The 26,026-nt window shown below is 35.7% G+C and overlaps 1 protein-coding gene across 1 annotated transcript; it reads left to right on the plus strand.

Moving 5' to 3' along the window:
• Positions 1 to 217: 217 nt before the first annotated feature.
• LOC142340731 (heat shock 70 kDa protein 12A-like) lies at positions 218 to 17,275 on the plus strand. The gene is made up of 5 exons (XM_075391430.1): positions 218 to 420; positions 8,125 to 8,318; positions 11,101 to 11,299; positions 15,502 to 15,717; positions 16,496 to 17,275. Exons 2-5 carry the CDS (start codon positions 8,136 to 8,138, stop codon positions 17,026 to 17,028), a joined length of 1,131 nt encoding a protein of 376 aa, XP_075247545.1. The 5' UTR covers positions 218 to 420; positions 8,125 to 8,135; the 3' UTR covers positions 17,029 to 17,275.
• The last annotated feature ends 8,751 nt before the right edge of the window (positions 17,276 to 26,026 follow it).

Consider the following 26,026-nt stretch of genomic DNA (forward strand, 5'->3'; position numbering starts at 1 on the left):
CTGCCAGAAATGTCTTTATACATAGCCAGAGGTCCACGTACTTTCGGAATTTTTGAAAGTTGCCAGTTTTAACCAAAACTATGTCACTTTGTAAAAGTCACTTTGAAATACAGGCCTAACAATTCGAACTGCTTCGTGGTTCTCGATAAACGCCAGAAGTTCTCAGCGACTTCATCCGAATCGCGTAAACTATAATTGAAGGTATGCGCGTTGTGTTGTAGGCTGGTCTTGCCTCATCTGCAAATGCAGACCAACTGTTGATTGCTCTGGAGCCTGAGGCTGCCTCTATCCACTGTAGGAGGTTGAGGAAGATCGAACTAACAGAAGAGACTCCAAAGACAAAGTTACTCTCAGTTATTTTCCCAGAAGACCTGGCCGAGATCCCAGAACGACTCAAGCCCGCAACTGAGTTGCATGATGGTACGTAGGAGGAGTTATTTCACACCTTCCTTGATTGGGTGATACAATATTTGGATGTTAAATTTTTTGTTTTTCTGGTTAAGCCCCGAGTTCTGTTGGTTAAGTCCTTTTAATGTTGCATTTTGTCAGGTACAGATTAATGGAAATGATTAGAACAGATAATAATAATAAATTCCTTCAGTGAATGATATCTGGAGAGGATATTTATTGAGCACCATGGAACATGCAAGGGAAATTTAAAAGTCTATCGCTCAAAGTGTTTTCAGTTTCCAATTTATAACAGCTTTTTTATGGTATAAAAATATTTTTGTTGGTAAACAGTCTTGCGACAATGTTTAACATCTCTTACAATTTTTTTGACTTTTTAATATCAATGAGAAGTCAATTTAGAGTGGTCATTTTGGCCACGCTGAAGTAGTAAAAGGAAAGAAATAGCTGTTGGGTTTGTTGCCGCGTGATTATTTTCAAACTACCTTGGAAGTGGAGTGAGAAATTGCTGTTTGAAATCTTCGGTTTTTGAGAGTAATTTTTTTCACATGCGTCAATTTGGCTTCTGGTTTCACTATTTATTCTCTTGACTCCAATTAAAATTATTTTAATTGCTCTCGAGCGAAGTTTAGCAATTATATCAGTTCTGTGGTCTTTTTTATGCAAATTTTTGCTTGACCGATTCCTGGAATTCATAACAGTTATTTTCAACACTTTGACACGTTTCTAGAAAAAAAATGGTGTTTTTTTTATTTCTGTCGGTTTTATTATATTTAATTTGGTTAGTATCAATAATAACAATTCTTATTGGTCTTCAGTGGGGCGCATTTTTTGTTCCATTTGTTGGCTTGATTTGAATTATATTTTTTGATGACTTAGATTCCAATTGTTTTTGTCAGTTTTTGAATCTTGTTGTTGGTCCTTATCTTTTCGGATCTCTTTTTCTTTCTGTCTCCTATGGGAATTAAAAAAAGATACTTTTCAACTAAAATTGTATGCTGTGGTTAATGATTATTTTTAAAATAAAAATGTGTTCGTTACTTAGCGGCCACTAATTTTGTTTTTGTCTTTCATTGATTTCGGCAAGGTTGTTGTATTGTGTACGCATTCAATGAACACGAAGTGTCAATAGATATAAAAGTTTTGTTATTGACGATGATTTTTACAATACTAGTCTTTTGAAAATTGAATATTTTTAAATTGTTTTTAGATTTGTATTTTTTTCTGAGCGTTTAAATTCACGTTCTTCGTTTTACAGGTCACGAGTTTGACGCTTGATTTTTGAACTAATTCACTCACTATTTCAACGAAAGTTCATTCAGATTTCAACTTCAGAGTTCATTCAGCAGTTTTACGCGACTTTGTTCATGGTCAAAAATTGAAATCAAAAGAAACGGGATAAACCAGTAACGCCCGGTACTAGATTTAATGTATAAAGTTTTACTGCATTAAGATATCAAAGTTCGTTAGAGTAAACTGCTAAATGTTTTTCAGATTAAGTTTTTCCACAAATTAGAGGCTAAATTGACGATATTTATCTAATCCAATGAAACATGATACTTTCCAGGCAAGCAGTAGTGTGTCTACAGTTATGCTCTCTTATGTCAACACGAACACTTTAAATGAAGTTGTTAATTACGTCCCAACAGCTGTTGAAAATAATTATAGCAAACAAAAATTGTTAATTTTTTCATTGTCTTGCTGTGTGGTTATTATTGAGTGAAACTATGCAGCGATAGTTTTTAGTTTCATGCAAGAGTTAATTTGCTAAAGCTTTTTTTTAAGCAATTTAAATTTTAAATATCTTTTGCCGTGATCGACTTTAAATCTCGCTAACTTAATTATAATTTTTTTCTGATCATGCATGTTGCTCCTGATCGTGCCTATAGTCATGCGTGAAACTGTAAATAACGTAGGGAGTAAGATTTTGCGTAACGACATTTGTCAATGTTGCCTTAAGGCAAGAATTTGAATCCAAAGAGCGAATAAACATGGCCATTAATACTGGAAAACAGAGTAAACTTTATGCATCTCGAGTGAAGCTCTTTTGTAATTATCTTGGCAGCGTCTGCTTTTTCACCATTTTTTCAGTGCCACTTTGACTTCGGGAAATCTCATGCTTTCTGATGCCAAACTTTTAGCAGCAGCGGAACTTAACGGCGCGTGTGAAGATCAAGCAACTGAGTGCAAGAAGTTTTATCACAATCTGAGAGATGTCAGTTGTATTGGTGCGCTGTCTTTATTTAAGATCTGTTGACACTTCTTTTGGCTTTTTCACGGCAATGAGACGTCAAATTATAGTGGTAGTTATACTAACGCTGTAATAGTAAATGGAGCGAAACAGCGAGTAGGTTTGAAGCGTGATTTTTTTTCAAAGTGCGTCAATTTGACTTCTGTTTTTCAGGATTTTTCTGAGTGCTATTCATATTATGCTATTTATGCTTTAATTGTGACTATTTATAGTTGCTTGAATTCCTCTGCGGGCAGATAATGCTTTCTATGACCTTGACTTTTTTTTATAAAATAATCGTTAATATTTGATTTTTGCCTGTATTTTTTGTTATTTCTGTTGCGTTATCAGTTTGTATTACTGACAACTTTTTGTGGTTACTAATGGTTCGAGGTGATTTTTTTTAGTTTGCAATTGTTTGTTGTGCTTTTTGCTGTTTTAGTGGTTACTACGAGATTTGAAGTAATTATTGTAAATGTGTGTGTCTTTTAGCCAAATTTTTGCTTGACTCGTTCGCGCTTTTGTTCTAGAATATTCTTTGACTTCTTGTGGGACTTTTTCACACTTTAGTTCTTCGTTTTTAAGTGACCGAAGTTGCTCTCCTTCTGAATTAAAGCTCGTCGCTTAAAGGGAATGTGGGCGAATGAAAAGAAAAGCCTTTGCAGATGGTTGGTTATGATGTTAGGCTGTCGACCTGGAGGTCCGGTCCGTGTCCAATTTTAGTTTTTTTTTTGCATTCAATAAACTTTTCTAATCTACGCCCCCTCTAAGTTAAATAAACTCCAGCCTTTGTTCGAAAGCATGTCATCCGGTGTTAGTCTTATCAAGTACAGGTCTCACAAGTGGCTGATGGAAATTAAGTTATTTGATTTAAATGCTTCAGCTCAAAGCTAATGCTTTCTTGGCTTTTTCACACTAATTGTTTCCAAGAAATTATCTTTATTTTTTGGGTTTCGCAATTTCTTGTTGTCCGCTTTTTCTTAGCTTCAATGATCATTAATGAAGCGTCTCATTGTGTGTTAAGAATTTAATTGAATTATTCGTTTCAGTTCATAGCTAATGCTTTAGCTGACTCTTAGGCTGTTGATTTTAAAAAAAAACATTACCCAATTTTTGTTTTAATAGTTTTTGTTTTACTTATTGCTGTCTTATCACTTAATCTGAATAATTACTGGTATTGTTGCTGGGCAATGATACTTAGTGAATGTAATTAGTTGCTTGAGTTCATAGCAGTAGTTTTAAGTATTTTGACAGTTTTAAAATAGTTTGTTACTATACGTTGCAAGTTTTTGTTCCTTTTCTTGTGGTCTTATCGCGTAGTCTCAAAAGATTTGTTTTTTGGCCTTCTAGAGTGGCGTAATTTTGGTCGATTTGTTTTCGTCAGGTTCTAGCTAACGTTTTCACCGAGTGAAATACCTTTTTTCAAAATATTTTAAAATCTTGCCTTCATTTGTAGTTCTACCGTTTTCAGCCATTAGAACTGCTGAAAGATGTTTTCTGACATCTGGTGTTTTACTGTATGCTGTGGTAACAGATTTTGGTGCGTGTACTTTTACATCACTAACTTTTTTAGAAGTTTCGTTTTGTTCAGATGTTTACCTCCGAGCTTAATTTTGGTAGTAATTCGTGACAGCTTTTAGATACCATGTGTAAATTAAGAAAAATTACTCTGGTTGATTTTAAAAGTTCAGCTTTCACTGTTATTCAGAGAGTTCTTACAATTCAAGGAAGTGTATTGTCTTTTTACGACTCGAAGAGGCGTTGTGGTCTTCTGTTTTTTAATAAGTGAGCGAGCAAAGAAAGCGGAAGCTCAGGAAGTGAATAAAGTTTCAGAAAAATATTTCAGTGATCAAATTCGAAGAGAGGAGAAAAGACTGGTTATTTTATTCATGCCCTCTTTTGAAAGAGCATGAAATTTCAGTGAGAAAATTTTCGCTCAGCGAGTGAATTTTTCAGCTCACGTGATTCTTTTTGAAGCTGTTTTTTTTATTTTAGGTTTTTTGTTTTGTCTAACAGGTTATTGAAGACAAACGTAAACCATTTTTGCTCCTTTTTTAATTGCTCTCAAAACGAAGTTTGTAGCAATTATATTAGTCCTGTCGGTCTTTTTTTAATGCAATTTTTCGCTTGACCGATTTTTCGTCTGACGTTTTTGACTTTTCGTCCTCAAAAACGGGATAAACAGGTAGCGCCCAGCGGGCATTAAGTGCTCATAGAGCCTTTCAGCTCAAACTGTTTTGGAGTCTTATATTTATGGTGTGAAGGGCGGTGCTTAGAGGTTGAAGACACCCCACCCCCACTGTTGACCCCCCTCCCCCCACTATTGCCCCCCCCCCCCCCACCGGCGCTGTTGCCCCCCCCCCCCACCCCACATTTTCCCAACCCCCCTCCCTCCCCTTCAGCCCCAGTGAACCCCCCCCCGGTGGCTACTGACGAACAACCGATCGCTGGGTGTCAAGGAACGTCCTCTTGGGTTTTATAGTAGGTTACTACATAGTTTCTTATGGTAGTGCATTTGTTTCAACAATTTTAACATCACGAATTTTAGCATTTGACAAAACGTGCAAATTTCAATTTTTTTCATTCATTTTTCATTATTCACGTCTTTCCGGACGCAAGGGGCAGAAAACTTCCTTAAGGGTTTGATAATAAGTTACTGAAACATTTTTATTTGCCATGTAATAGCTTTCATTTTTTAATAAATTGAAAGCTTTTACATGGCAAATTTAAGCAATTTTTTTTTTGATAAAACTTGCATTTTCTCATGTTTTTTGATTTTTCATGTCTTTTTTAGGTTTTTCCGGTCTCAAGATCCAGCGCACCTCCTGTAGGGTTTATTAATAGGTTACTGCATTGCTTTTAAAGGTTAAAGAATGGTATTCAGCGTTTTAACATCACGAACTTCGGCAATTTTTTGATGAAACTTATTATTTTTTTTTCAAATTTATAAAATTTATGGTCATTATCTAATTTCTCCGAGAGCCAGGAAGTCTCCTATAGCGTTTGATAATAGCGTTTTAAAAATTTTTAATGGCCATGGAATGGTTTTCATCATTTTATTATTACAAATTTTGCAAAATTTTGATAAAACTTACAATTTTTTTCAATTTTTTTTTGAAATTTTTTGTCAGTTTTTAGGTTTCTCCAACCTCAAGGGCCAACGAACCTCCACCAGGTTTTGATAATAGGTTACTGCATTGCTTCTAATGGTTGTAGATTGGTATTCAGCGTTTTAACATCACGAACTTTTGCAATTTTTTTATGAAACTTGCAATTTTTTTTTCAAATTTATAAAATTTATTGTCATTATCTAAGTTTTCCGAGACCCAGGAGCCAGGAAGTCTCCTATAGCGTTTGATAATAGGGTTTTAAAAATGTTTGTTGGCCATGCAAGGGTTTTCATCATTTTATTATTACAAATTTTGGCAAAATTTTGAACAAAACTTTTTTTTAATTTTTTGAAATTTTTGTGAGTTTTTAGGTTTCTCCAACCTCAAGGGCCAACGAACCTGCTGTAGGGTTTGATAATAGGTTACTGCGTAGTTCTAGCGGTAATAGAAGGTTTTTCAACATTTTAACAAAACGAATTTTAGCAATTCAGCGAACCTCCTCGATTGCTGGATTATTACTGCATTGCTTCTAGATGTAATTGAATGTAATTGATTTTAATATCAACAATTTTAAAAAATTTGCAATTTTTTCAAATTTTTTGAATCTTTTTGAATTTTTTTTATCATTTTTCCGGCACCAGGGTTCTAGTTCTCCTCCAAGCTTTGATGATAGGCTGTCGCATAGTTTCTAGAGTTAATGGAATGATTATCAATATTATGAATGATATAGAATGATTATCAATATAATTTTTGTTTAATTGGCGGAAAATTATTATGTTCCTAGTTTATGGATCTTTATGAGCCAGTGAAACTATTTAAAGCTTGAAATAGGGATACTGGATTGTCTCTTGAGACAATGAAATCGTTTTGAAGATTTTAATATATTGAATTTCAGCAAGATTTTGGTAAAATTTGCGATTTTCAAAATTTTTGAATATTTTTGTCCTACGATCATTACTGGCCAACGAAGCTTTTCAAGTCAAGCAGTTGAGTTACTTGACTTTAATCCTGAGAAAAAATAGTTTTGAACATTTCTACTGCGACTTCTGGAAGATTTTTTATAATTTTGCAATATTGCAGTTTTTTAAAATATCAGTTATTTGATTTATTTACTAAAAAGGCTAGAAAACTAAAAGATGCAGAGTCGACTCAAGCTAAAGCTAGCCTCACTAAACTGTGGCTAGCTACTGAGAAACCCAACTGCTCGCCAGTCGTTTGAGAACAATTCGCTGGACGTTAGTCTGTTATAATAGTATTTTTTTTGCGGTTTTTGGACCACTGTATCGTTTTATTGAATTTATTGGTTAACCATTTTAAGCCTCATGCCTATAGGCTCTGCTTACTACAAAAATTACAGGTTTCTTTTGCTACAAAGTTGTAGCTACAAAGCTACAAAGTTGATATTTTGCGGTTACATTACTACTTTTCATTGAATGAAACAATGCTTTTTTGTTTGTATGTGTAATTGTAGTTTTTGGAAAAATAAATTGATATTACCAAATTTATCTTAATTTGTTATAGCAAAAATTTCTGCTGTTGTTTGACTTAAGATTGTTTTCTCTGCATTGATTCGTTCTGCAAGGAGATATTAGAGTTATGAAAAGCCAGTTCTTTCGGGGAATTCTTTCGGTTGTTTTTGATTGCTCTCAAACAAAGTTTGTAGCAATTATATTAGTCCTGTTGTCCTTTTTCGGCGATTTTTCACTTGATCGATTTTTCTTCTTACCAATTTGACTTTTTGTCCTCAAAAAAGGGACAAAACAGAGAGCGGCCAGAGAACATTAAGTTTTTTTAGAGCCTTTCAGCTCACTATTCTCCAAGTATGCGATTCACAGGAACTATTTTGGAGACGTATACTCTTTGTGTGAAGGGCGATTCTTAGAGATTGACCCCAATAGCCCCACCCCCATCCCACTTCCGCCCTTCGCTGCGCTCTCCTCACGCCCTTTCCCTTAAGCTAAAGCTAGGCTCACTTAACCGTAGCTAGCTAATGACAAATCCTATCGCTCGCCGGTCGTTTGAAAGCTATCTGCCCGACGTTAGTCGGTAATGTTTATAAGATCTGTTCACACATTTTCATGATTTTTGAAGTCAAATTGAAGTGATGATTTTGGTCAGGTCGAAACAAGAAGTGGAGCAAAGAAGCGAGGGGTTTTGCGACGTGATTTTTTTTCGCTCTAATTTTCAAGTAGACTGAGAACAAAACGGTGTTTGAACAGAAATTCGCTTTCTCGATTGCGCTTTGAATTGTGACAGGACTTGTCCTGCTATTATTTTTTTCTTAAATTTTATTTTTATACTACATGCCTATAAAAGTATCTACTTTTGTGTTATTTGAAATCATTCAAGTACAAACCATTTCTTCTTTCTGGACAGGTACGAAGTACATGGTCGTTGACTGTGGAGGAGGTACAGTGGACATAACAGTACATGCAATGGACAGTGAGAAGGGATGTCTGCAGGAGATTTACAAGGCTTCTGGGGGTCCATACGGGAGTGTATCAGTCGACCTTCAGTTTGAGAAACTGCTGGACACAATATTCGGGGCTGATTTCATCACGCAATACAAGGTAGATAACATATACCAGTGATGGTGGATTGTTCTTGAAAGCTGTTTTCAAAATTTGCATAGCTGAATTCCTGTTTTAGGTCTTCAATTTATGTAGATGTTTTCTTGTGTTGCAAGATTCTTGTGTTGCAAATCGGAGCCCTTGAAGTTGTGACTCGGGAGCACTTCTTTGATTTTTGGCTTCAGATACGACTTGGCGCGCTTCTCACTATGATAAAACGTGTCTTTGATACATAGAATGGATATTGCGAATGGTTTAATTTTTGGTGTTATGAAAAGTTTTCAAAAGACTCTAGAATTCGATAATTTCAAGTTTTAGCGGTTTTGTGAGGAAACTTAAGTCATTTTATTGGCAATTCGTCGAATAAATTGCTTTGCTGTTCGCGTTGAGCCTGAGTAATCGCTGTGTATGGTTCGCCGGAACTGATGCGGGGGCATTCATGGCTTCAAAAGAGTTTTGTAAGGTTTCAGGCGTTACCTTCTCTGCCCCTCACTTGACCTATGACTAACTAAGCTTGAGTTAGCTATGTAATGAGCTAGATCAAGGCTACTTGGTTGAGAGCAGTGCGTGCGACATTAGTGAGCCATTATTGGCCTTCTCTCTGATTAATAGCCGCCCTCATCTTCTCAGCCGGCTATTATAGCGCTCCTATTTTTTTTTACTTCGTCGAACTTTTTTTCGCTTTACCATTTTGCCGCTTTTTCGACATTTTGCGTGAAATTTTTTGACTTCTCTAGGCTAGTTTCTCTCTTCTCTCATTCTGCTTAAAGTGAATTTGAACATCAGTTGCTCAGCAAAGCAATTCAAAATGAACAGAGTCAGTATAAAAAATTGAAGTCAGAAATAGAAACGGGATAAAGCCATAAAGCCCATTTTTAGATGCCCGGTACTTGAACTTTGTTCTCATAAGTTTTAGTTACTATCTATAGTGCTTATTGGTATTGATACTAGACCCTGTAGCCTTTCACTGAGAGACAGAAGTATGTTCAACTACGAAATGCCATCAAAATAAATCGGACTTAAGAAATGTTTTTGTACAAAAATCTTTTTTTTTTCAATATCGTCTATTCTTTCAATCCCAATCATGCTTATTGGAATCAACGGCGGCTATTTTCCGGCAATCTGCCGGGTATCTTTTTTTATTGTCTTACGGCGCTCTTTTTTATAGGTTTGTTCACACGTTTTTGAACTTTTGTTGGCAATGAGAAGTCAAATTGAAGTCGTGATTTTGGTCATAACTGTAATAGAAGTAGCGGAAAAAAGGGGTTTTAGGGTGTAGAATTTTTTAAACTGCTTTCAAAGTGTGGGGAGCTAAGTGTTTTAACTAATGTTCTAATGTTCGGTTTTAAGATTGTTTCATGCGCGCCTTTGTGACTTGTTTAATTGCTCTCAAACAAAGTTTGTAGCGATTTATTACTGCAGTGGTATTTTTATGCGCTTTTTCGTGTGATCGATTTTTCGTCTGACTTTTTTGACTTTTTGTCCTCAAAAAGGGGATAAACAAGTAAAGCCGGGAGTGCATTAAGTTCATACAGCCGTATTGCTCTGTAGCCTCTAAGTATGCGATTCACCGAAGAAGTTAAAGAGGCATAAATTCATGATATGAAGGGTCGTTCTTAGAGTGTGAGCCCCCCTTAAGTCCCTCACTACTTCCCCCCACTCCACCTACCCCTCTGCGCCTCATTCCGCCCATAAACTCAAACACTCGCCCCCATGTGCCCTCAATACATCCCATTCTCCTCCTCCCTCATGCTCAACCCCCATCAATTAATCTAAAGCTAGCCTCCCTAAGCCGTGCAGCTAGCTACTGACGAAGCCAGCTGCGCGCCACTCGTTTTAGATCAATTCACTCGGGTTATTTTTTCAATTTTTTCATTCTTTTTGCGAGAACGCTATTTAAAAGTAATGTATGTGTTCTCATGGGGCATAATTACGATTGTAGTTACTGAAATCCTTATGTGCGCTGATAATGGTTTTTATGGCTTTGACAATGTTTGGTTTTATTAATTATTTGTAAGTTTTGTTTGCTCGTAAAAGTTGTTCTTCTTGATGTCTTATTGGCGTTTGACGTTGCTTGAGTGGGTGGATAGCTGTCGGTTTCCTTGACTTTGACACTCCCACTAGTCGTTCGAGAGCAATTCTTCCGACGTTAGTCGCTTATGTTTATTTATTGTCCGTTTACTTGATTAGTTTTCTGCAAAATTGGTGTATGCTTCGTATGGAACCGTAATATGAATGAAACGGAACCGAAACTGTGTTTTATCTTGCGTACGTTCATTTTTTCACAGAATTTCAATTGTATTGGTGGTGGTGGTGGTGGTGGTGGTGGTGGTGGTGGTGGTGGTGGTGGTGGGGGGGGGGGGAGGGGTTGTCGTTTTCTAAAGATCTATGCACATTTATTTCCTCTCTCACTTCAAATCAGCCTTTGTTCTTTCGTTCTTGGCAATTTTTCGACTGATTTGTTTTGAAGTCTTTTTAACCCTTATTGGAGCGAGATTCGTGTTCATGCGCGTGAATGTTTTATTGGTCAGACTTGGCTTACCTCACTCACTTTGATTACTTCAATTTGAGGAGTTGAGATCAAAAGAGAATGTTTCAATCTAATTGAATGTTATTTGAGGACAGCTTCTAAAACAAAGACTTAAGTCTCAAGCTGAGACATCAGTTTGTTTTTTCTTAGTTTTACAATTTTTTGCATTGGTATTTTGAGAATACCTGTCTACAAAAGCTAGTGCAACTATTCGGACAATCTGACAGCTATAGCTATGTTAATTGTGTTTAGACGAAGCGGCCTGCTGGTTGGGTGGATCTAATGTTGGCATTTGAGAGCAGGAAGAGAAGTGCGACTCCCTTCAAGGACAACGCACTCAATGTCTCTCTGCCTTTCTCCTTCTTCGACTATTACAGAAAGAACAAAAATCAGACTGTAGAGAGTGCTATTCGCAGATACGACGACAAAAATGTACGCTGGAGCTCAGAAGGTCAGTCAAAATGTTAAATATAATTTCGTACACGTGAGGTTGCTCTGATACAGTCCAGTACTCATTTTTGTGAGACTAGATTGTGTGGCATTGACACTATTATTATCTTGAATGGTTTAATGTGCCTTTGGTGTCTAAGGTTTTTTTTAGATTTCTAACCAGGTTTCACATTTGAAGTCGAATTTGAAAACAGAATTGAAGAACAGAGTCAACAGTAGCGGCTGTGGAGGCTTGCTTGTTCCTTTTTACTAGCTATGCAATACTTGCTATTTATGTTTAGCGTGAAATACGCTACAATTAGTGGCGTCGCGATTTTTTAATAGCCGCACAGCGATAGCGGGGGCTATTATTGGCCTTCTCTTGGTTTTTTTTTACAATTCAAAGAATTTGAATTGTATTGGGGCGCTGTCTTTTTTTTTAAGATCTGTTCACACATTTTCATGATTTTTGAAGTCAAATTGGAGTAGTGATTTTGGTCACTGAAATTTTTTCGCTCTAATTTTAAAGTAGAGTGAGACTACGGTGTTTGAACAAAAATTCGCTTTATCGGTAGTGGTTTTTTGTTCACATGCGGCAATTTCACTTTGATTTTTACTGTTTTTTTTCGATTTTTTGGATCGGATTTTTTTCTAAATGGTTTTTCCAATCCATTCATAGTCCGTTCTAGGTCTAGTTTTCTGTTTAGTCAATGAAAATTCTTTGAATTGTACGTCAGGACTTGTCCTGCTATGTTTTTTATTTCGTCGTCATGATTTTTGTTACGACCATATGACGTCACAGCCACTTTTTGTTCATTCGTTCATGCAATTTCAACTGAATTGCATGCGTGAGGTCATTTTTCGCTCTTAGTGGAGCGAGTTTTTTTGTTCATTCGCGTGATTGAATTTTTGGTCACACTTGACTTACCTCACTCTCAAAAATGACTTCCTCACTTTGAAATTGACTTTTATTTACTTTAATTCAAAGAGATAAGGTCAAATGGGTGTGTGTCACTCTAAATGAAGGTTATTTGAGATCAGCTAATAGAGGCAGCAATAACTTATACAGATTTTTAATCAAAATATACCAGATCAGCCTTCAATGAAAAGACAAATTTTTTTGGTCTGTCTTTTATACTGTTTTTTTTTAGACTGCCGATCTACGAATCTATTGCGGCTATTTTCTGGCAATCTGCCAGCTATGTTTTTCACCTTTTAAAACCTAATTAATTGCTCTCAAACGAAGTCCTGTCGGTCTTTTTTATGCGATTTTTCGCTTGACCGATTTTTCGTCTGACGCTTTTGACTTTTCGTCCTCAAAAACGGGATAAACAGGTAGCGCCCAGCGGGCATTAAGAGCTCTTAGAGCCTTTCAGCTCTGTTTCAGATGAAACTGTTTTGGAGACTTATACTTATGGTGTGAAGGGCGGTTCTTAGAGGTTGAAGACACCCCCACTGTTGACCCCCCCCCCCTATTGCCCCACCCCCACCGCGCTGTTGCCCCCCCCCCCCACCACAGTGTTGCCCGTTGCCCCCACCCCAATCTGCCCCCGGTGAGCCCCCCCACCCCGTGGCTAGCTACTGACGATCAACCACTTAGTAAAAACGCAAATTTATACTTTTTTAATAGCCGCCCTCATCTTCTCAGCCGGCTATTATTGCGCTCGTATTTTTTTTACTTCGTCAAACTTTTTTTCGCTTTACCATTTTGCCGCTTTTTCGACATTTTGCGTGAAATATTTTTGACTTCTCTAGGCTAGTTTCTCTCTTCTCTCATTCTGCTAAAAGTGAATTTGAACATCAGTTGCTAAGCAAAGCAATTCAACATGAACAGAGTCGGTATAAAAAATTGAAGTCAGAAATAGAAACGGGATAAACCCATAAAGCCCAATTTTAGATGCCCGCTATTTGAACGTCGTTCCTATAAGTCTTAGTTACCATCTCTAATGCTTATTGGTATTGATAGTAGCCTCTGTAGCCTCTCTCTAAGAAACAGAAGTATGTTCAACTACGAAATGCCATCAAAATAAATCAGACTTAAAAATTATTTTTGTACAAAAATCTTTTTTTATAGCTGCAAAGCTGTAAGCTGAGCGTAGCTATATTGCGGTGCTCTTGGTTTTTTTTGTTTCGTCGTCTGACGCTTCATTTTCGTTTTACATTTGATCTAGAACATTATGTCTCGTCACTGCTTAAATGGCTTTTTCGCGCTTGATTTCACGCTTTCTGCGTGACCTAAATTGCGGTTATTCAGAAACAGAATCTGTTCCTAAAACAAAGTTGATTGCAAGAAAACAGATTGTATGGTCCGACAGCCGAGTGGTTAAGGCGACTGGCTGTTAATCCGGAGATCGCCGGTTCGAGACCCGACAGGGAAAATTTTTTTGCACCCAAAAACAACCTCCTTTGAAATAATTTTGTAAGTTTTATAGGCGGCGGCGATAACTATTATCAACTCACTTCTGTATCTTTTTCCATCTGTATTTTACGGCACGCAAGTCTATTTCGCAGCTATTCCGGCAATCTGCCGGCTATGTTTTTCAATTTATTCTATTCGTTCAATCCCAATCATGCTTATTGGAATCAACGGCGGCTATTTTCCGGCAATCTGCCGGGTATGTTTTGCAATTTTTTTCAAGCTTTTTGAAAATTTTTGACATTTTTTGACTTTTATCAGCCCTGGGTGTCAAAGAACCTCCTCTAGGGTTTGATATTAGGTTACTGCATTGTTTCTAGTGGTAATCGAATGGTTTCAGCATTTTTAACATCACGAATTTTAGCAATTTTTTTGACAAAACGTGCAATTTTTTCAATTTTTTTGACATTTGTTTTCCTTATTCAGGTCTTTCCAGACCCAGGGACCAGAACACATCTTAAGGGGGTTGATAATAAGTTACTGACAAATTTTTAATGGCCATGGAATAATTTATGAACTTGTTAATGTCACAAATTTTAGCAATTTTTTGATGAACCTTGCTTTTTTTCAAGTTTTTTTGAATTTTTTTGTAGTTTTAGATTTTTTCGGCCTCAAGAGCCAAGGAACCTCCTCTAGGGTTTGAAAATAGGTTACTGAATAATTTTTAGATTAAATGGAATGTCTTGCAAGATTTTAACATCTCGACTTTTAGCATATTTTTGATATTTTTAGCCATTTTTTTCCAATTTTTTGACATTTATACTTATTATTCAGTTTTTTTGAACCTCAAAGGTCAGAAAACCTCCGTTAGGGTTTGATAATAAGTTACTGGAAAATTTTTGTTGGTCATGGGTTAATGGTCATCTTTTTAATATCACAAGTTGTTGCAATTTTTAAAAAAAAAACTTGCAATTTTTTTTAAGTTTTTCAAAATTTTTTAATTTCTTAAGTGTTTCTAGCCTCAAGTGCCGCCGAACTTCCTCTAGGGTTTGATAATATATTACTGCATAGTTTAGTGATGTAATGGAATGTTCTTCAAGATTTTAATATTACGAATTTAAGCCTTTTTTAAAAATATTTTAAAACAGAGACCCTCGAACCTCCTCCAAGGTTTGATAATAAGCTGCTGCATAGTTTCTGGAATTAATGGGATGGTGATCATTTTTTTATGACTCCAGTTTTAGTAATTTTTGGATAAAATTTAAACTTTTCAAATTTTTGGAAAATTTGTATGTTCCAAGTGTATTGATCTTTGAGCCTGTGAAACTATTTCTGGCTTGAAACAGAGATACCGGATAGTCTCATGAGACAATGAATTGGTTCTGATATTAATGTCTTGCGTAATGTCATCTTTGCGTAATGTCGTCATCTCTGATCCTCATTATCAATGAGTTATAGTTGAAATGTTTTTTATCATAACTTATCTAACAGGCACTTTTTAGGAAACCATTGTTAATTGCTTTCAAAAGCAATTTGTAGCAAATTTATTACCCTGTTTGTCTTTTATGCAATTTATCATTTGGCCGATTTTTCCCCTGACCCATTTGACTTTCGTTTTCAGAAACGGGATGAAGATTTAGTGCCCTGAGGTACGAAGCCAACCGCTCGCCGGGCTTTTGAGAGCAATTCGCCCGACGTTAGTCGGTTATGTTTCACTTTTCCTTTTATTCGATTTCGATTGCCTTTCATATGCTCGGGTGCAGCTGTTGCAAAGATTTCAACTCCTAAAATTGTTTAAAGTGGGAACAAAAATTAGTTGTGCATCCAAAGGTTGAAAGTGTTGATTATGATGTTGAATATGGTCACAGGCATGATGCGTCTGACACCCCTTGGTATGTACAACCTATTCAAACCCACTTTGGAGAGTATAGTGCAAGTGCTGGATGAGATCATGCAGAGTCCAGCCCTCTCTGGAAGTAGTGTAGACTACATGTTTCTAGTGGGGGGATTTGCTGAGTCCCCTGTGCTACAGAAACACTTGAGGGATACATACAAGGATAAAATCCAACTCATCATACCACAAGGTAACACTTGTTGAGTCATAATCCACTGTTCTAGATCTACCCCCCCCCCCCCTCCCTCGCTCCATGAGTAAATTTTTGTATTCATTGGCATGTGTGAACAAACGAATGTGCTGTTGCACTGATAATGTTTGTATATCATAATGAGACGCGGAACAATCCAGTACATTTTACATTTACCATCATAAAGGTGCGTAAAAATGTGAATTACGGCTTGTCGTTCTACTCGATGGGAAAAGGAAAGAGATGCTATGATTTCTGTTCTCAATTTACATAATGATCGTCTGATGCTCCAAAATTTGTTTGATTAAAATTTCAAGGGTGCCATAATCTAATCGCTTCATTTGAAGGCGAACTTATTTTTCTCTCCAGAGGACTTCTCATTTGCAAGAGAGAGTTTGGGATGTTAAGCAAATAGATGCTTCATATGTTGAACAATATTTTCTGTACAATGTCCATCTGTTCAGACATAAACAACGCAATGCCAAATTTTGGGCATATAAATTGTCATGTAACTGATGAAACATGATTGTATTACCCACTGCTAATTTTAAGTCGGATAATTGAACGAAAAGATCAAAGGGAACAAGTTGGGTATTATGGAATGCGGTATTTTGGCATTGGGTAAATTCCAGCTCTAATAGTGAACAAAGTACCCTAGAATAAAGTCTTGAATGGTTGACTGTATTGAAATCGATATGATCAAGTGTGCCATGAATTGAGCAATCTAAGTCGGATTTTTTTCCAATTTCATCTACAGATTTGTTCATAATATTTGCAGGCACAAGTCTGTGTGTGCTGAAAGGTGCAGTACTGTTTGGCCTAGACCCAACAATTGTTAGAATCAGAAGACCCAAAGTCACTTATGGCGTGGGAGTGTTGAACAAATTCGTAGACAGTAAACACGACCCGAAGAAACGTGTAATAGGCAAAGACGGCCAAGCGTGGGTGACAGACATTTTTGATCCTTTTGTCAAATCGGGTCAAGCAATCGCTCAGGGCGAAATAGTGACAAGAAGCTACACCCCAGCTAAAGCTAGTCAAAAACAAATAGTTGTGAACATCTACGCCAGCGACTCCGACTCGTGTAGGTACATTACAGACAAAGGTGTTCGGCGATGTGGAACTCTAAATATCGACTTGTCGCAACTAGATCCGAATGACCTGGTCAAGTATTGTAAGAATGACGGGACTAAAAAGCGACGGGAGCTTCAGTTGACAATGCAATTTGGTGAAACTGAAATTAGGGTTTCAGCGGTGGATGTTCTCACGAAAACGGTCGTTAAAGCGGATATAAACTTCCTTTCTAATTAACTCAGTTAATTGTCACAGTTAATTAAAACTAATTACTAATTAACATTTTGACCGCTATCAGCACATCCAATGAAATTATGGAGCGGTCAACTAAAACTAATGAAATCAAATTGATCTAAATTAGATTATTTGTGAAATATATCATTTTGTACACAATTGTGTGAAGCAATGTAAATTCTTGGCAGCACTGACAACCGAAAATGCCCCCCCTCTCCCCCAGTACGTTACGCACCCTGTACGTGCCCCCCCCCCCGCCCATTTACAAAGCCAAAGCATATGCCATTACTTAGTAAATCATTGTAAAAATATCGGACGTGCGTCTGGGGGTTGCAAATAATATGCATCCACTAAGCTGGTATACAGGCCTGGTATTTGTAGCGGTATTTCTTGGGTTATTACTCATTTTTTACACCTTCATGGAAGTTAAAATAGTTGAAGCCTTCTTTGAATGATCTTGCGTGTCTAAACTGTCTTTATCTTACGCGCACTTAAAAAGAAAATAAATGCCTACAGGCTATCAGTGTCGGGATAGGGAGTTGAATAAATCAAGCTCTTTGAAGTTCAATGTCGTAGAAAAGTTAGTGGTGTCAAATTAAACGGTGTGAATACTCACTCATTAGTCAAATAATAGATAGAGACGATTTATAATCAGAGAAAGTTTTCAAAAAACAAAATAAATGACGTTTTCCGGAGTTTTATATGGTTTGAAGAAATAAGTCAAAATTAATTTGAGACTGCCTGCTTTAGCAGGACCCATAAACAGACCATTTCGATCAAGCTTGATCGATTTTGTGTACGAAATCCTTTTTGATATTAGTACATGGGCTCTCAATTGTGCGCTTATTTACCTTATTTCCCCTCCGATTTCCGCAGAAAAATTTTTGTTTAAAATTGACTCAGATTGCAATGTTTCGGGCTGAAAACTTTCTTAGGGAGCTTTATCACATCACAATCAAAATATCATCTATCCTCTGATTTTTGTGACTCGTTGATCGATTGATTGGTTAATTACTTAATGGATTAATATTGTTAGAGCTTAGCTTTGTCATTATTAATGGGTTAAAGAAATGATTCGACATCTATTTGACGTATTTCTAAATTTGTCCTATTCTTCTAATTTTCATTGCTTTGTACATACATTTTATAATACTAATTGCTCGTAGTGATAGTATAGTTATGGTTTGTGTGTTAGTTTGATTGGATTGTTAATAATCTGATAATTGTGTCAATCCCCGCTCAGGAATGGACAAAGAATGGTTGCCTACTTGGTGTGATTCAACAAATAAATATTGCTTCCAGCGCTTTTTTCTCCTAATTGCTGTTATTTATGGCGACAGGCTAGTAGATCGAAAGGTCAAAAATCGAAAAATATAAACGGATAGCAATCTCGTATTCTCATTGGATGAAATTGAGAGTAATTGAACCCGGCCACGCCTCGCGAACCACGGTCATGTGTCAGCGGCTGTCATTTCAAAAAACAGACGTGCCAAAATATATACTTTTAAAACAAGATGATTAGCTGTGAAATGAGCAGCATTATTATGATTCGCTCATTTAGCCGACATTGTCTAACTTTTTCGAAGCAAATTTAAGGCATTTGGTTATACAACGCGAGTCATGGTCATGCCTGAACGGAACGAGGGAATTGATCTGAATCTATCAACCAAATATGTTATGACGGGAGAACATTTTATAAGTAATAGCGCTGGCGTGTTCTTAAATCTGGTAGGCCAATTCAACCTAAATAAAATTCATTTCCGATCTGCCGTCGCAATTTTTTGCTTTCGATTCATTATCCTAGCACCGCTGTTTCTCTGTTTTCTCAAACCGGGTTTTTGATTATTCTCCATGGGAGAACATGTGCGATTTCAAGGGTAAAATGGCGCATAGAGTTTAGTGGTAATGTTTTAACGTAAACTGAAGTCAACGCAGTTTTTGTTCAGTTCTCATGCAGTAATGTTAGCTAAAGCGTTAGTGAATTTTATACGAGAGGTCAGTGTGCAAACGATAATAATTAGTATTAATTTATCAGCCAAACTCGTTCGGTCACTCGTTGATTTTTGCTGAGTAAGATTTGCTGAGTTTTATGCAGTAAATAAACAAAATAAATCACTTTTCATTCTATAGTTTTAGGTGTTTCTTAATCACATTGTAACAATCAGCTTTTCAAGAGGTAAAACAGTAATCGTGGAATTTTTGTATTTTGTAACTTGTTTGTTATTTCTGTAGAACTGATCACAAAAAGCATGCAAATTTATTCTGTGTTAAATATGCAAACTTTATGCACAATCGACTGGCAGAGTTTAAAAAGGTAGTGTTTGAAACAGCGTATTTAATAAAGTTAACACTTTTAATTGAGAAGTTAAAGACCATTTATTATGACTAAAATTGAAGAAAACTACTTCAAGATGAAACATTCTTGTTGCTGAGTTGAGCTCTATTTTACTTAGCCAAACTTAGTGTTTATTGCTCTCAAACAAAATTTTAAGCAATTGTTGCAGTCATGCGTTTCCTACGGCTCTAAAAGTAGGTATTGTATTCTGTAGGTCATTTTACGCGCCCCCGGTTGACCGGCCAATAGGTCGAAAAGAAAACAGTTAATTAGCACCTCAATTTTATTGCTCTAATACACTGACTGAACTAATAATTTCAAAAGTTTGATTCCTTATGGAACTTGGTGTAAATATCAAATCTAAATATTGAGGTCAAAGATTGCTAGTTCAGAATTATTTCTCTATGAAAAATAAAAACCACAGTTAAATTGAATATCACAAGTGATGGAAAAGTAATTGAAAATGCACTCTTTCAATCAACTTATCAACAGGAGACATTGAAAAGGAACCATCAGAACAAAATCATTTGTGAAACAAAAAATATAGCTGAGCTTGGGTTTGTAAATCAATCTGTAAAAATGGAGGATACAAGTTCTCTGGGGTTTTCTAGAAAAAAACCAAAGCTATTCAATTGATTTTTTTCTATTTCGCAATCAAAAATGCAATGAATTGTTAGGTTGTCCATAAATGCTTGAGGGAATAAAAATAAATTATGAAAGTTGAGTGATACCAGCCATAAAAAATGTTTTTTCGTTGTTGCAGTTCATGGAGTTTTGGTTTCAATAATATCTATCGGTTTATCGAAATTAAGAGTTTGGTTTTGAATATACTTACTTAGTTCCATAACGAACTATAAAAATTTCAAAATCAGCCAATAGACGTTTTGCTTAACATTTTTTTTTACCGCCGACTCAACTTATTGGTGATTTCAAATTGTATATTTTTTCGCCATATTATATGGATTTTTGAACTTATGTTGCAAATTTGCAAAAAACATTTTTGATTGTTTGCCATAATTGGATTTTTGGTCCTAACTCTAATAATATGTGAAACATTTTTGACAGATCGAAAAATGTACGCCCAACAAATGTCCATGAGAGGTGGAAATTGTCTTGGAACAACGAAAATTGGAAAAACAAACCGAAAATGAAGGAAGGTCATACCTCGAGTTCATTATCAAGAACTTCATTCCAGATTAAATACCATAAAAAAAGATTTTTTTTTTGTTATCTTGATTCAAAAGTCTTAGGTCATGAAACTCATATCTTGTTGACCATTTGTCTTTCAAAAATTATGGAGACGCAATTGAAAACGGCTGTAGAAGTAATATTTAAGATTGTATTGTTGTAAATTTGTTCCCTCCAAAACTCAATTCTGATTGGTTAAAATTTTCGATTGTCTCAAATTTTGCTTTCGACATATTGTCTTTCCATCTTTTGCCCTGGAACCGGTCTTTTGGTCGGTAATTTATTTCCTAATGGAATTGAGTTGAATGCATGCCTGCAATATTTAACTTTGAAACGTTTTTTTTTGTCAATTTATCTCAATCTCGGTAGCACTCAGGCCCCCATTTTTATTGTAACGGGAAAAATAACGAAAAAAATGTAAAATAAAGTTCTGCTTGTTTGCTTAGTTTTTGTAGAGCTATTCGGTAGGAGTAAGAAAAGATGATCACTTCATTTAAAATGAATAAATGCGCAGGCTCGAAAATTAAAAAAAAACGTCATATTTAACGCTTTTTCGTGAAAGGAAATATTAACGGTTTTAGACTACTTTATCTTATCAACTGAATTTTCAAGTTCCTTTTTTAGTTGTTTCAATTGATGCTCGCCTAATTTACACTGGGAAAAGGTATTTTCAGTTGTTTCAATTGATGCTCGCCTAATTTACACTGGGAAAAGGTGTTTTCAGTTGTTTCAATTGATGCTCGCCTAATTTACACTGGGAAATGGTATTTTCAGTTGTTTCAATTGATGCTCGCCTAATTTACACTGGGAAAAGGTGTTTTCAGTTGTTTCAATTGATGCTCGCCTAATTTACACTGGGACAAGGTATTTTCAGTTGTTTCAATTAATGCTCGCCTAATTTACACTGGGAAAAGGTATTTTCAGTTGTTTCAATTGATGCTCGCCTAATTTACACTGGGAAAAGGTATTTTCAGTTCAAAGGAAGTTTTACAGGGAAAAGGTGTTTTAATTTGTTACTTTTCTGACGTGATTTTGTTCTTTTTTCGTTTTTGCTCTCAGGTTTATTGTTGTATATAAGTCCATTTTTGTTTATTCTTACTATTACTCTGGCCACTGACGGTACTCAGATCGCAACAAAAGTTTTTTAGAGAACATGAATGCGAATTTCGCAAATGTAGATATTTGGTGGAGAAAAACTGATAAGATTTTGGAGTTCCTTTCTTAAGTTTTGTTTGTTTCTCGATTTCGGTTCGATTTAGATTTAACTTTTTGTTCATCATGAAGTAAGTCAATGATTGAAAAGAAGCGACACCAAGAACAAGTATTTAAAGGGTATGCTGATTGGAACTTCTTCTTAACAAAAATTTTTGAATTTCATGATTTGATTTAAATTTCATTATTTTGTATATCTAATTTAAATGATTTAAAGAGAATTTATCAATGAAGTTAGCAGGTTGTTTTAGTGGTACTTCAACTTCGCGTGCAGTAAACTTCTATTTTGAGCTGTGTTGTTATTGTGTCTTGCGACTTTGAATTTAAGTTTGTTTATTGTTCGTAAATATTTAAAAGCGACACAAAAATTTAATTTTGAAAAACCATGTGACATTCCTAAGTATTTAAAACAGATTTCTACACTTAAAAACTAACAGATAATTGAAAACATAAGGCCGCAAATGTAAATATCATTATAAAAAAAGTAAATTATAATTTTAAGTAGTAATTTTGTACGTATCAAAACAGTTGGAGTTTTTGTACTGCTGTAATTTTTTTATAGATATTCAGACCTTTAGTTCGCTTCGGGTTTACTTGAATTAGCTTTAACAAATACATCTCATCATGACCTAAACTCTCAGAGCGTAAGTTTTAACATGCTTAGAAGGTTTAACTCTTTTTACTTTACTGTAGTTAGTAACCTCAGGAAATGTAGTTGGGTTCTAAGTGAAAATGTTGTTTTGAGAAATTTTGTACCATGGACAGTTGTCCCTCCTACCCTCTAAGATCCACCCTCAAAACTACACCCCTAATTTATCCTTAGACCCGCACATATCCTCAGAACCCCAACAAACCTGAAGTGAAAACCATAATGTTATGGTTTAATCTTGTCTCAGATTATGCTGACTTTAATTGTATTCGTTTTCAATAAAAATCATTGAATTCTTGAAAATTTTCCCTTTTTTCATCTTTTTTTTGTCAAGTTGTAGCTTGGTTTCATTATTGAAAGATACTATCGGTGTTTTATGCTTTAATTAATGGTTCTATAGAATTGATCCTACGAATTTTTATGACATTATTCTTATTTTTTGTACATGTCCATATTTGTGATTGTTTTTAGGTGTTTTGTCACATTTTTCATTAACAGCAAGTCCTATTTGCATTCAAGGAAAATTGAACAGAACATATATTAGGTTTTAACTAAATAGATTATGGTTGTAATTGCTTTCACAGTCTCTTTTGTCATTTTTTTGAATTCGTAATTTCTTTCTCTTTGATTATTGCTTTTTAAAACTGTATAGCTTTTTCCGCTTATCCTGTTTAAAGCCGTTTTCGATAGTTTACGGTTATAAAGAACTTTGGGTTTCTGTTTTTTTCAAAAATACCGATGAATTTTTCAACTCTATACTTTTTGTTCTTCTTTTGGTCAATTTGTAACCCAGTTTCATTCTTGACACGTCCCTTTCTTTTTTAATGAAAATAATTTTAACTTGTTCAGCTGTTTTTTAAATATCACCAATGTTTTTACGACTTTACTATTCTATGTATCCAAAAGTTTATTAAAAACATTTTGAAGCATGTAATTTCTTCTTGTTTTCTTTTATTCAATTTTACACAGTTTTTGGATAGCAGGTCCTCCTGATGTTCAAATGAAGCCCTATATATATAAAATCTTTTGAAGCCATGGCTCAGGCTATTATATGTATATATATATATATATATATATATATATATATATATATAAATATATATATATATATATATATATATATATATATAAATATATATAAATATATATATATATATATATATATATATTTATATGAAATCTCTTCAACTCATGGCTCAGTATTTTATTGGGCCTAACACAGTCTGTTTTCGTAATATATTCATGAATTTTTGGTTTTTTGATTGTATTTGTTCTTATTTTTTAGACTAGACGTAAGCTGGGATATTGGCTGCTGTTTCTCTGTTGATGTCCATTCGGGCAGCAAAAATTGTTTGGCGGGAGTCAAGTCAGCCATTGCTTATCTGTCTTTCAACGCCTAGCGGAATTTTCTCTTTTCAATTTCTGCTGGATCAGGTAAATGGCTATGATCTGTGATAACTTCTATATGCACATTGCGTAGCCTGACTCTGCTATTACATTTTGTAATACAGCAGCATCAAGAAGATGCACCATCTGTAAGATGTCGGTGCCTAATATACTCATACCCTTCAAAAAAGAGCGATTCCGATTTTTTGTTTGTCTGAATGGATTCCATATTAACAATTTGCCTCAAAATTATGACGCTAAATATCGTGAGGCACTATTTTATATGCCTCCCAGTTAAAATGAAACCTGTCATTGAGCTTAACAACTAGTTTTGCGTCCACTTTTAATACCTTGATTATTTGATTCGGTTTAGCTTAATTGTCGGATTAACTTTCGTTAAATAATGCGTTGAGTCAAAATCTGTAAAAATTTGGGACTGTTTTGTCTGGGACTGTTTTGTCTGTTTTTGGGACTGTTTTATCGGGGACTGTTTTTCTGGGCCTAATTTGCAATTAAGGACTATTTTGTTTGGGACTGTTTTGTCCGGACACGATAGGAATCTGTTTGTTGTTTTTAAACGCAAAAGCTAGAAGGTGTTAAGACTTTTGAAATCATTGTGTTTCAAAAAATTTCAATAGATTTCCGGAGCGACTTAATCCTGCGTCTCATTAATTTTAAGTTCTCTTTGTTTTATAATGAAATGAAAGTCAATTTATTTAGCTGCGTTTTGTCTGATAAAATTTTGACTTTGTTTTCAGCTGTGTTTAAAGAGAAAATAGATACCGTTTTCGGCCGTCATTGACAATTTTTATTGTTTGTCCTGCCTTGAAGTCTCTTTAATGCCGTCTCATCGGCCCTCTATGGCTCTCTTGTTTATTTCATTTAGTCTTCATAGTGTATGACGTTTTTTTGCTCATACATAATTTATGCTAGTTACATTTTGTAAATTTTCGAAATTTCAACGTCTCTTCTTCATTTCCATGACAATTAAATCAATTATGAGGTTCAGCGGGGGTCGGAACATTGTGTGAACGCATATTGCTAAGCCTCCTTCCCAGGTTGAGGTCCAGACCCAAATTTGCTTCTGATCAGACTTTCCAGACCAAAATTATCTCTGATCAGACTTTCCAGACTGAAATTATCTCTGACCAGATTTTCTAGACTGAATGAGTTCTGATCAGATTTTCCAGACCGAAGGAGTTCTGATCAGACCAGTTCCAGACCATGGTCCAGACTCAAAATCAGACCATTGCCCAGACCTTAATCAGACTATGATCAGACCCAATTTCAGACCCAAGTAGCCTCTGATCAGACTCAGTCGACACCATCTCCCCAGCTGACCACTCTGATCAAAAACTCTCAATATCGCCATCGTCAGCCCTCCCGTCCTTTAACCACAACACTTAAATTTTCCACTCTCCTCCCCCTATCGAGTTAAACTCCCCTCTCATCAGCCTTCTTCTCAACCCTAACCCCATCGCTTGACCCACAACACAAACACACTCACACACACACACACACAGAGAGAGAGAGAGAGAGACAGACGGACACAGACAAACAGACACAGACAAACCGGTTACCCCATAAACGCACACATAAAACTTACACACACGTTGGTTGAGATTTTACTGCAAAATTAGCTATAAAATAAAAGATTTGCGATGAATTTGAATAAAAATATTAGACCTCTGATCAGACCCAAGTGCGCTCAAAGTCGCCTCTGATCAGAACCAATTTCGCTCGAAGTCGCCTCTGATCAGACCCAAATGCGCTTGAAAAGATTCTGATCAGACCCAATTGCGCTCGAATCCGCCTATGATCAGACCCAATTGAGCTCGAAATTGCCTCTGATCAGACCCAAGTGCGCTCAAAATAGTGTGATCAGAGAAAGATTTTACTTATGAAAAAATCTTCTAATTTTGCTATAATATATTTATTTCAAAAAAACTGATGTTTGCAGTATTTAATTCATCTAAAGAAAAATCAATTATAAAAGTATTGCTAAAGAAAACGAAGCCCAATTGTTAAGAACAAATTTTGTTTAGTGTAACCTTTAGTGTATATTTCTGACTCAATGGATGAGTTTAGACAGCTTTCCATAAGAAACATCGTGGTCTCCAGTTTATCAAAGTTTTTTCTGAAGGGGACCGGCCTCTGTTATCGGCTGGACTCCTGTTTTCTGATCAGAGCTATCGGACTTTAGATGAGTCTCTGATCAGAACGCTGCTTTA

The sequence above is a fragment of the Convolutriloba macropyga genome, chromosome 6, assembly GCF_964194025.1.
Source record: "Convolutriloba macropyga chromosome 6, txConMacr16.3, whole genome shotgun sequence".
Taxonomy (NCBI): domain Eukaryota; kingdom Metazoa; phylum Xenacoelomorpha; order Acoela; family Convolutidae; genus Convolutriloba; species Convolutriloba macropyga.

Coding starts and splice junctions, on each gene's coding strand:
- LOC142340731 (XM_075391430.1), top strand. CDS start 8,136: ATGGTCGTTGACTGTGGAGGAGGTACAGTGGACATAACAGTACATGCA. Junction 11,300..15,501: donor TGTACGCTGGAGCTCAGAAG/GTCAGTCAAAAT, acceptor ATATGGTCACAG/GCATGATGCGTCTGACACCC. Junction 15,718..16,495: donor CCAACTCATCATACCACAAG/GTAACACTTGTT, acceptor TAATATTTGCAG/GCACAAGTCTGTGTGTGCTG.